Source organism: Giraffa tippelskirchi, chromosome 13 (genome assembly GCF_054371585.1).
Source record: "Giraffa tippelskirchi isolate mGirTip1 chromosome 13, T2T-mGirTip1v1.2.pri, whole genome shotgun sequence".
NCBI classification, from domain to species: Eukaryota; Metazoa; Chordata; class Mammalia; order Artiodactyla; family Giraffidae; genus Giraffa; species Giraffa tippelskirchi.
The window spans coordinates 56,418,444-56,430,766 of NC_137287.1; the positions used below are offsets into that span (position 1 = coordinate 56,418,444).

At 41.0% G+C, this 12,323-nt stretch overlaps 1 protein-coding gene across 13 annotated transcripts in view; it reads right to left on the reverse strand.

Moving 5' to 3' along the window:
• SFMBT2 (Scm like with four mbt domains 2) overlaps window positions 1-12,323 on the reverse strand; it is a 181,795-nt gene that overhangs the window by 27,121 nt on the left and 142,351 nt on the right. For all 13 annotated transcript variants that reach the window (XM_081557206.1, XM_081557204.1, XM_081557209.1 and 10 more), the window contains 4 exons: window positions 10,822-10,935; window positions 5,004-5,046; window positions 3,136-3,206; window positions 389-528 (listed from right to left, as the gene is read on the reverse strand). In XM_081557206.1, the coding sequence (XP_081413332.1) occupies window positions 389-528; window positions 3,136-3,206; window positions 5,004-5,046; window positions 10,822-10,935 (368 nt within the window). The remainder of the gene's footprint in view (window positions 1-388; window positions 529-3,135; window positions 3,207-5,003; window positions 5,047-10,821; window positions 10,936-12,323) is intronic.

Here is a 12,323-nt window from a genome sequence, read left to right on the forward strand (position 1 = left end):
GTTCTTGATACAATGCCCAGCTCACGCAAGTTTGTTCAGTGGCTAAACGGATGGATAAACAGACCCCTTGTGCCCAAGGAATTACAACACACTCATCATGGTGCAGATGATGTCCTGGGCATGCTTTTTTGTCGCAAAAACAGGAACGTGACTATACGAAGGTTCAAGGTAGGTCACCTTTTTAAACAAAAAAGTGATGATTCACCAAAGATTGTACTCAAATGTAGTGAGCATTTCCACCCCCCCAACAGAAGGGAGTCTTCCCGGGCTGCAGCAATGTTGCCATCTGTGAAGGGGGTGCTTGGCGCATGAATGGATCCAAACTCCTATGACTCCCTCAGGGACTGTGCCCACACCTCCACCGTCCGTGGCTGTGGATGAGCTTTACCTCCTTAAGGACCAGCACGCATTTGCCTGGCCCCACCGACTGCGGCAGCTCGGCGATCCTGCCCTTGTTGAGGTAGGGGCCCGAGAAACACCGGTGGTTGATGAAAAGCTGAGGACAGCAGTACTTCCCGTTCACTGTTCCTGTGCAGAAGAGAAACACAGTCGCGGTTCCAGGACCCATGGCGTAACCCGCCGCACCAGCAAAGTTACCCAGAGGTGCCGTGTGTCTCCCTATGGTTTACATCCACCATGCTCTGAGTTCCAGGTGTACAGCACAATGATTCACTTATCCATATATATACAGATGTTGTTCACCAGTCACTAAGTCGTGTCCGACTCTTTGTGACACCGTGGACTGTAGTCTGCCAGACTCCTCTGTCCATGAGATTTTCCAAGCAAGAATACTGGAGTGGGTTGCCATTTTCTTCTCCAAGGGATTTTCCCGACCCAGGGATCAAAGCCACGTCTCCTGCATTGGCAGGTAGATTCTTTACCACTGAGCCACCATGGAAATTTTAAATATATATATATATATGTTCTTTTTCAGAGTCTTTTCCTTAAAAGTTATTACAAAAACTGAATATAGCTCCTCATGCTCTATAGCATTTGTCAGTTATGTAGTTTATATATTATAGTGTGTATATGTTCACCACTGTCCCACACCCAGGCCAACACCTGATAGGGCAGGGTATCCTCATTTTGCCAGCCCTGGGGACATGAAATGTGCCTCCCAGGGGCTTAAATACGCATTTCCTTCATTGGTCTTTCAGCTTAGAAAGTGAACAGGCAAGGTGTTGATTTAGTTGTGTCTCAAGGTGCCAAAGGGAAAAGCAGAACAACTAAACGGTAAGGTATCAGTGGAACCCACTGGACATCTACACACATGGGATGTGGTCACAGGACCAGCTGAGATCCACCCTCTCCCATAGCTGTTCCAAGCCAAGCTGCGCTAACAGTGGTCTTTCTGTGTAAAAACTTGTTATTGCGAGAGTAAGACTGACATATATATATATAAAGAAGGCTGAGTGCCAAAGAACTGATCCTTTCAAAACACAGTGCTAGAGACTCTTGAGAGTCCCATGGACTGCAATGAGATTAAACAAATCAGTCCTCAAGGAAATCAACCCTGAATATCCATTGGAAGGACTGATGCTGAAGCTCCAATACTTTGGCCACCTGATGCAAAGAGTTGACTAACTGGAAAAGACTCTGATGCTCGGAAAGATTGATGGCAAAAGGAGAAAGGGGTGGCAGAGGATGAGATGGTTAGATAGCATCACTGACTTAGTGGACATGAATTTGTGCAAACTCTGGGAGATGGTGAAGGACAGGTGAGCCTGATGTGCTGCAGTCCATGGGGTTGCAAAAAGCTGGACATGAGTTAGTGACTGAAAAACAACAAATTAACATATACACACTACCATGTGTAAAACAGAGAGCTAGCAGAAAGCTGCTGCACAGCTCAGGGAGCTCCGCTCAGTGCTCTGTGATGACCTAGACAGGTGGGATTCGGGGGAGGAGTAGGAGGGAGGCAGGGGATGTATGTATACATACAGCGGATTCACTTCATTGTACAGCAGAAACTAATAACACTATAAAGCAATTATACCCTAATTAAAAAAAATAAATTTTAAAAACCTTGTTATTCATTTGGGATGGTAATTTGATAGTCCAGAAGCTTTGTTCTCATAGGACTTTAACTGAGAACCAACAGGTAAGGGGGGAGATATGTTATTTTTCCAAGTATAAGACAGAAGGAGTAAAATAACAATTACCGACTCTGAAAGATGACATGGTTCTTTTAAAACCATTCTGAAGTTTGAATTTTATAAAAAAAGGCAAAAAAAAAAAAAAAGTCCACAGCTGCATTTACATGGAAATTAGAGGATAGGATTACTCTGTCCAGCTCTTTAGAAAAAAAATCTTAATAAGTCTACTCATAAAACTGCTCTCTTTACTGCAAAGAAAACTTTGACTAATAGGATTCTTCCATGGTACACAAGTTTTAATCTTGGGTTCAGAGCAGACTTCCTTTTGGCTGGAAAATAGAATACTTAATCATATATATTACTTAATGTACAAACATGTCTATAATCAGATTTGTAATCCAACGGTAATTCACATTTATGTTTTTAAAAGTTACTGTAAGACACAGGACTTTATACATTAAAAAAAACATATTATTTCCAACCAGCCACTCAAACAAGGTTTTAGGGAACAATTCAAAAGCCCACGGGGACTTAAGGATTAACCACTAGTGTAAAAATGCAAGGGCAACTGGCATAAATGGCATAAAATGTCCAAAAAGAAATGTCTAATAATATTTCCAACTCTTTTCCAACATGATTATTCCTGATAAAGAGTTCTAACTGGCATAAATGGCATAAAATGTCCAAAAAGAAATGTCTAATAATATTTCCAACTCTTTTCCAACATGATTATTCCTGATAAACAGTTCTAACTGGACATGTAATTTTCAAGTGATGCATGGACCCAGCTTCTCATGCCAAGGGAAGTGTCTCTAGCTACTGACCAAGAAGCAAAAAAGGAAAGACACCAAGAATATAGCTTAGAAAAAATTTTAAAGGTATCTGTAAAAAAGATAGTTGGCTCGAAGTTGAGTATTTTGATACTGACCTAAAAATACATCAAAGTTGAGTATTGTCATATTGACCTAAAAATATACCCATGTCTCCACTCACAGCAACACACTGAGAAGGGTCAGGGCATCCTAAGGAGCTGAATTACCTGTGGCGTCCAGGTGAGGGAACAGACAAAGGTCGTGAGGTATTTTCTCAACAGGCACTGTGGATGGTGATCTGTGGATAAAGGAGAAACGCCCATGGGTCCCAAGCTATAGAAGAAACCAGTACCTTCCAAAGTCTTTTCATAACTTACAGGAATCTAAGCTATGAATATGTAAGACACAATGTGTGCATGGATAAGAACAGGTAAGATCACTGGGGGGCAATTCTTACAATAATTCCAAGAAGCCTGTGGGTCATCCGCCCCTCGAGGGGGTCATCACTGATCTCTGAGGCTCCTCTAGGTCACTTCCTGGGCATGTCGCTTATTAAATTATTATAAAAATGTCCTCAATCATTCTTAGGACATGCAGAAACGTCAGCTTGCACTGACTTTCATTAAAGTCAAACTTTCCTTTATTAATGACTTTCTGCTGACTTTTGATTTCTGAGGTCCGTGTGTGTGTGGGTCGAGGCCACACTGAAAAGTAGATCCTTAAAGAAAAATCTCAGAATTGACGATTCCTAAAATGTGAAGTAGGCTTATTAGTCTAGGACAGAAGTCTGTGCTGCTGTTCAGTAAAAAGTTGCTGAACAAATATAAAAACTATCGCTCTAGGGGAAAAAGGCAAATTGGGTTTCCAGGAGATGTACAGGTTGACTTCGTAGAAACGGCACAGATGAACAGTTACGTAAACTCCAAGTAAATAGTAATGAGGGCTCTTAGTGGGATCATCTATGGTGCTGGGTCTCAAAGCAGGGTCTCCAAGCTGTCAGATCAGTGTCACCTGGGAGCCTGTTACACGTGGAGAAGCTCAGGCCCCATCACAGACATCCTGAATCAGAAATTCTGCAGATGGGGCCTGGTGATCTGTGTTTTAATGAGCTGTCTCGTGACAGATGCGAGTACAGGTGAAAACTGCTGATCCACAGGCTGCAAATTTAGCAGTCATGAACTCAAACTGAGATTCAATGAGGGGGACTGTTATTTTAGCTTTTACCTCTCTATTTCAATGTTATCCAGATAAAACTGGAGTCAGATGATTAGCCTGACACACTGTTAGAAACATATTCAGAATACCCACGAAACTGTTATTCACATCAATATGAATAACAATTACAATGAAGCTATTATTCGATTTTAAGTTTCAACTTCAGTACATGAAAAAAAAAAAGCTGCTTTCAACTCCCTTTCCATCAGTCTATTAAGAAAGCAGATTCACTCAGTAAGGGATGTTTATCATGGTGTATTCCAGACATTTTTAAACATATAAACAAGTACTAACAGTGACAATTTTCCAAAAATATACAGCCAGTAGTAGGTCCACACACTACAGAACATCCTCCTTCCTCATAAACTTACAATTGAAATGTGGAGTGACCTACATTTATTTGGCAATGGAGGGCCTACACATCTTCATGTAGACTCTAATTTAATCTTTCTAAAAGTCCCCAAGAAATAGGTATTTTACAAAGGAGAGCGTTGAGGTGTGGAGGAATGTAACAACCTGCTCCAGCTCACTGGGTTGCAACCAGTCAGAGCTGAGGCCTGGACAGGCAGCTCTGGGGGGCCTTGGGGCATTAAGAACCCCGAGAACTGTCGCAGAGCACCCTGACCAGAATGCGGGACTGTGGGCATCCTTCAGGTCAGCTACGCTGGGATGAAAGTGAGAGGTTACAGTCTGGAAAAGAAATTCCTTAAGAAGCAGGCCCTCTGTGTCCTGCACATAACAGATGCTCAGTACACGTCTTCCCGTCGCCTCGACTCCTGTGCTAGGTCATGACCAGTTCTCTAACAAAAACAGCCCTATTTCCATCCTCTTTAAAGACACTTCGTAGCTTATCATGGAGTTTTTGTGAAAAAACACTTACTGTTTTTCTGGCTGCACAACTGCGATCTTTCTCTTCTTTTGTGCTGGAAAACAGGCAAAAGGGGAAAAAAAAGAAAAAGCAGCTTTGACAGTGAGTTGGGAATAAGCATTTTTTTTTTTTTAAATGGCTCCATAGGTAAAGAACTGTGTCTGTTTTTAAAGTAACAATTTGAAAACTGATAAGTTATTTCATTTGGGACACAATTTTATCTTCATTTCTTCTGGCACAAAACAGACTTCGACTTTTCAGAAATGAAATCTAAAGAGAATTTAGTACCTTTTACCTTATCACTACATGGGCTACTTTGTTCTAAAATGTGCTTCTAATAAAAACAATACATATATCAGACCTCCCAGGAACACAGCTGGTGAAATGGACTGATACAAACATGATTATCCAGATGACTTTTTCCCACAGAAGTGTGATAAGGCAAATAATTTTACCATAGCAGCATGCTCCCAAATTAGAATTAGAGGCATGTTTATAAACTACAATATTTTATCATTAAAAAGTGGATTGGCACCTAGCAAATGTATACGTCTGTCAAATAGTGACAGAAACCAGCCAACAATAACCTGAGGTTAAGAACATTTCCAGTTTACATTTATAACTGGTTGGAATCACCTTCACAAAGACAGACTAGAGCTTTTGGCATCTATTAACACAGGCATAGATAATCCTGCCTCTTCCAACATTAGGAAAAATTAATTTTCACAGAATTTCTAAAGCTGTCGGAGTTTGGCAGGTTTAATTAGACTTTGCCTCTTCAAAGCAAAATGCGTGTATGAGAAACAAAACGAGAACATGAATAAATAAGAGAAATAGTGACTCAAAATTTCATCTATTCTTAATTTTATTTAGTATCCAATTCCAATACAGGCAGACCTCAGAGATATTGTGGGTTTGGTTCCAGGCCACTCCAACAGAGTGACTATCATAATAAAGGAGTGATGGGAATTTTTTGGTTTCCCAGTGCATATAAAAGTTACGTTTTATAAGTCTACTATAAATCTGTAGTCTATCAAGTGTGTATCATAATAATATTCTGTCTAAAAAACAGTGTATATACATTAATCAAAAATACTTGATTGTTAAAAAATGCTATCATCTGAGCTTCACTGAGTCATAGTGATGACATCAAAAGGTCACTGATCACAGATAATCACAACAAATACAGTAATGATGGAAAAGTTAGAAATATTGCAAGAATTACCAAAATGTGACACAAAGGCACGAAGTGAAAAAATATTGTCAGAAAAGTGGTATCACAGGCACGCTTGATGCAGGGTTGCCTGAAACTTTCAATGTGTAAAAAATGCAGTACCTGTGACAACAAAGTCTGCCTGTAATTACTATGAGAAAGTATAAACTCTGTGATCTCTAAAGGGCAAGATGAGTGTGTACACTAAGTTGCCTAAGTCAGTCTTTGTTAATTAGGGTGAGATGCCCAAACTGTGTGATGTCTTGATGAGAAGCCAAACACAACAGGCTGGGGAACAGAGAGGAAACATCACTGTGTTCACCTTAACCTGCGTGGGGTTTCACCCAGAAAAACTCAAAATGTTCCTCCCCTCCCAAAGCCAGTGAAGGAAGGAGGGAGAGGGTCAGGACACGAATTTCTGTCTGAGGTACAACCAGGCACAGGGGATTGGATCTAAAGCTGTCGAGCGTGGGGAGGACCTGTCCAGGGCTGGGGGCGCTGAGAGCCAAGGACCCAAGACATTTTAAGTGAGAACGAAAGAAAAAGAAGGCCCTCAACACTGAAATCATTATTCTAAGCTCATAATTTTAGAAGTATTTTAAATTGAGGGCAAGGCATTACTGTCATTGGATGAGATTCAGTATGCAGTACTGGGTACAGGGCAGAAGAACCTCTTAGAATCCACCTCTGTCTATAGCCTGGGCCCCTACTTTATTCACATGAATAACCCCATCTGACTCTTAGTGAGTATTGGTAAGTCTCTTGTGTCTTTCAAAATTTCTCGACCTCAGGAAACAGGAGGCCAGAGATGGCAGGGATCTGTTTACAGCAATGTTCTGAGCAGCTACGTAAAACCTTATGGGAGGATGCTAGAAAAAAGTCAACCAGCATACAAATTAATAAAGAAAACATTAGAAATATCTAATCTATTTCACAAAAAAATTAAAAGCCTTATATTTAAGGACACACAATTTTAAATAATACTGTTGACACATTAGGATGGAATTATAAATGCTAAGATTTATTATTCAATGAATTATTATATACTATAAATGAATATTTTTTAAATGGTTACCATTTCAGGAAAATGACCTACAACAATTTACATTAAAACACACACTTGTATATATTTAAGTGGTGTGTTTGTGCATGCATGTGTTTGTGTATGGGAGGGTGGGTTATTTTGACTACTAATATTGGTTTGATTTGGCACTTTTGTGATCAGAAGGATGTAATGTAATGCCCCTTTCAAAGTCCAATTGAAATCTCACTGGTAATTTAAGGCCAAAAATCAGTTCAGGTCAGTCTCCCAGTCATGTCCAACTCTTTGTGACCCCACTGACCGCAGCATGCCAGGCTTCCCTGTCTATCACCAACACCCGGAGCTTACACAAACTCACATCCATCGAGTCAGTGATGCCATCCAACCATCTCATCCTCTGTCATCCCATTCTCCTCCCTCCTTCAATCCTTCCAAGCATCAGGGTCTTTTCTAGTGAGAGAGTTCTTCACATCAGGTGGCCAAAGTATTGAAGTTTCAGCTTTAGCATCAGGCCCTCCAATGAATAGTCAGGATTGATTTCCTTTCAGATTAACTGGTTTGATCTCCTTGCAAACCAAGAGACTCCAACACCACAGTTAAAAAGCACCAATTCTTTGGCACTCAGCTTTCTTTATAGTCCAACTCTCACATCCATACATGACCACTGGAAAAACTATAGCTTTGACTAGAGAGACCTTTGTTGGCAAAGTAATATCTCTGCTTTTTAATATGCTGTCTAGGTAGGTCATAGATTTCTTCCAAGGAGCAAGCATCTTTTAATTTCATGGCTGCAGTCACCATCTGCAGTGATTTGGAGCCCAAGAAAATAAAGTCTGTCACTGTTTCCATTGTTTCCCCATCTATTTGCCATGAAGTGATGGGACTGGATGCCATGATCTTTGTTTTTGAATACTGAGTTTTAAGCCAGCTTTTTCACTCTCCTCTTTCACTTTCATCAAGTGGATCTTAAGTTCTTCATCACTTTCTGCCATAAGGGTGGTGTCCTCTGCATATCTGATGTTACTGATATTTCTCCCGGCAATACTGATTCCAGCTTGTGCTTCATCCAGCCCGGCATTTCGCATGATATACTCTGCATAGAAGTTAAATAAGCAGGGTGACAATATACAGCCTTGACGTACTCCTTTTCCTATTTGGAACCAGTCTTTTGTTCCAAGTCCGGTTCTAATGATTGCTTCTTGATGTTCATACCGATTTCTCAGGAGGCAGGTAAGGTGGTCTGGTATTCCCATCTCTTGAAGAATTTTTCACAGTTTGTTGTGATCCACACAGTCAAAGGCTTTGGCATAGTCAATAAAGCAGAAGTAGATGTTTTTCTGGAACTCTCTTGCTTTTTCGATGATCCAATGGATGTTGGCAATTTGATCTCTGGTTCCTCTGCCTTTTCTAAATCCAGCTTGAACATCTGGAAGTTCATGGTTCATGTACTGTTGAAGCCTGGCTTGGAGAACAGTAAGCATTACTTTGCTAGCCTGTGAGATGAATGCAATTGTGTGGTAGTATGAACATTCTTTGCCATTGCCCTTCTTTGAGATTGGAGTGAAAACTGACCTTTTCCAGTCCAGTCCTGTGGCCACTGCTGAGTTTTCCATATTTGCTGGCATGTTGAGTACAGCACTTTCACAGCATCATCCGTTAGGATTTGAAATTTCTCAACTGGAATTCCATCACCTCCACCAGTTTTGTTCGTAGTGATGCTTCCCAAGGCCCACTTGACTTTGCATTACAGGATGTCTGGCTCTAGGAGAGTGATCACACCATCGTGGTTAAATGGGTCATGAAGATCTTTTTTGTATAGTTCTGTGTATCCTTGCCACCTCTTCTTAATATCTTCTGCTTCTGTTAGGTCCATACCATTTCTGTCCTTTATTGTGCCCATCTTTGCATGAAATGTTCCCTTGGTATCTCTAATTTTCTTGATGAGATCTCTAGTCTTACTCATTCTATTGTTTTCCTCTATTTCTTTGCATTGATCACTGAGGAAGGCTTTCTTATCTCTCCTTGCTATTCTTTGGAACTCTGCATTCAAATGGGTATATCTTTGCTTTTCTCCTTTACCTTTAGCTTCTCTTCTTTCCTCAGCTATTTGTAAGACCTCCACAGACAATCATTTTGCTTTTTTGCATTTTTTTTCCTTGGGGATGGTCTTGATCACTGCCTCCTGTACAGTGTCACAAATGTCCATCCATAGTTCTTCAGGCACTCTATCTGATCTAATCCCTTGAATCTATTTCTCACTTCCACTGTATAATCATAGGGGATTTGATTTAGGTCATATCTGAGTGGTCCAGTGGTTTTCCCTACTTTCTTCAATTTTAGTCTGAATTTGGCAATGAGGAGTTCATGATCTGAGCCACAATCAGCTCCTGGTCTTGTTTTTGTTGACTGTACAGAGCTTCTCCATCTTTGGCTGCAAAGAATATAAGCAATCTGATTTCAGTATTGACCATCTGGTGATGTCCATGTGTGAGTCTTCTCTTGTGTTGCAGCAAGAGGGTGTTTGCTATGACCAGTGCATTCTCTTGGCCAAATTCTGTTAGCTTTTGACCTGCTTCATTCTGTACTCCAAGGCCAAATTTGCCTGTTACTTCAGGTATCTCTTGACTTTCTACTTTTGCATTCCAGTCCCCTATGATGAAAAGGACATCTTTTTTGGTTGTTAGTTCCAGAAGGTCTTGTAGGTCTTCAAACAACCGTTCAACTTCAGCTTCTTCATCATAACTGGTTGGGGCACAGACTTGGATTACTATAGTATTGAATGGTTTGCCTTGGAAATGAACAGAGATCATTGTGTCATTTTTCAGACTGCACTCAAGTACTGCATATCGGACTCTTCTGTTGCCTCTGAGGGCTACTCTAGTTCTTCTAAGGGATTCTTGCCCCCAGTAATAGATATAATGGTCATCTGAATTAAATTCGCCCATTCCAGTCCATTCTAGTTCACTGATTTCTAAAGTGTTGATGTTCACTCTTGCCGTCTCCTGTTTGACTACTACTAATTTATCTTGATTTATGGACCTAACATTCCAGGTTCCTATGCAATATCGTTCCTTACAGCATCAGACGTTACTTCCATCACCAGTCACACGCACAACTGGGCGTTGTTTTCACTTTGGCCTCATCTCTTCATTGCCAGGAATAGTTTAAAGTGTTTATACCTATGTCAGTAAATCAGTACAACCAAATACGATTGGTTTTGGGGTAAACCTTTGGGGTAAACCTTAGAATAAGTTCTTTCTCAGATACAATCATACAAATGTATAGTATTTAGCTTAAACTTTTTCATGAATTGCATACAAACAGGAGTAAAGATCCCAGATGCTCATCTCCGCCTTGTCACTGTGACTTGGTTTCTCAAGCTGGGAAATGCCTGCAGACATTCATCTCATGCAGATGCTTACAGGATGAATGAGACAAAAGTCCTGGTGTTCTGTGCAAAACTGAGAACATTTTTGGATTTTTACAGGTTGGCTCCACTCTCTTTACCAAACTGCCTACTTATTCATCTAAGTCCTAGATATGCCCAGCTAGGCTCCAAGTGGGGCAATACTTACAGGCTGTCTTGTGTGGTGTAGTCAGAGGGTAGGAGTTGGCCTCACACCAGCCCACAGGGAAGATGTCCATAGATTCAACATCCACAATGAACTCTGGAGCCGGGCTCTGCAGGCCTGTGGGGAGTCCAGACAACAGGTGCAAACAGGTGTTAACAACAAAGACACATTAGAAGGAGGGGAAATCAGAGCAGCTCTGAGGCGGGGGAAGACATTCTTCTGAAAGTTGAACCCAAAGCCAACAGTATTTTACGACAGATACAAATGCCAGAGAAGTACAGTAGCACAAGTTCACAGGAATCACAAGAAGAGGGGCTTGGCAAACAGGTTTTTCCCCTGAAAACCAGAGGAAGAGGAAGGATGATTGGGGACAACTGCATCCTTGTCCCCAGTGAAAGACAAGCATCCTTCTTTCCTAAGAATGGCTTTGAAGCTAAGGAAGGTAGTCCAGCCTGTGGGGTGGAGGCCCTAAGACATTCTTCACCCAACACCAAGCAGAGGTCAACTTTCAACCAACAGAAGTTAAATATTCCGGTTAAAGGAACTGGGAGGGTTCAGTGACACTGGTTATAAGCAGTGAGCATCAAAACACAATTCCCTAGGGGACATGCTCCTTTATCTTGTGACCATGTCACTTCTGCACTCAGTTTGCAGGCTTAAGACTCTTGCCGTGTCATACTGAAGTCACTTAGGCAGGAGTGTCTCTTTGGTGGGGATCTGCCTTCGTATCATAATCAAAATGATGCCTTGTGTTAAGTTGGCATAGCAGCTGAGAGACTCTGAGAGAAAAGATCTGGACACAATATGAGCAGGGGTTCCAAGGAACTCTGGTTACTGAGAGAATAAATTTAGAACCCTGCAAACTAGTGAAGAGAAGGAAATTCTACACCAAATCAACAGTTCTTTGAAAGCACACTTTGAGGAAAGACACTCTTGAACCAAGAACCGAAAGATAAGAAACAGCTCTATTAATGGAGTGACTCCCTGGCCCTGACCACTTAAGCTTTCTTTGCTTTTGGTTTCTTCACTGGGAATCAAAACAAAAGTTAACACTCTTAGAAACCCCATAACACATCCAAGCAATCACACATCATCTGATGAATTCTGAATCACACTTCCCCTCCAAAACATAGCTTCTGGAAGCTCAATACCAGCAAACATAAAATCTCCTCACTATTTCAGCTACACTGGCTCCCAGAGTATGTTATTTGATAAACCCAGGTACCAGATTTAGCACTAAACCCTAACTTTGGTGTACACAAAGTGCCTGGAACGCTGACAGCAGATGCTTATACACACATGTTATCACCTCCATTCGTCACACTGAACTTCTGAGGTGTTCTCAGAGAAAGTCATTACTATGGTTATCAATTCTAACTTCCGTTTCACTGAATTCTCCGATAATTTGAAAGATATATAACCTACAAGAATGCAAGCAGCTTTACAGGGCTTAGGTTCCAACACAGCTGAATGAATAGAAAGCATTTCTGCCTTGCATTAAATGA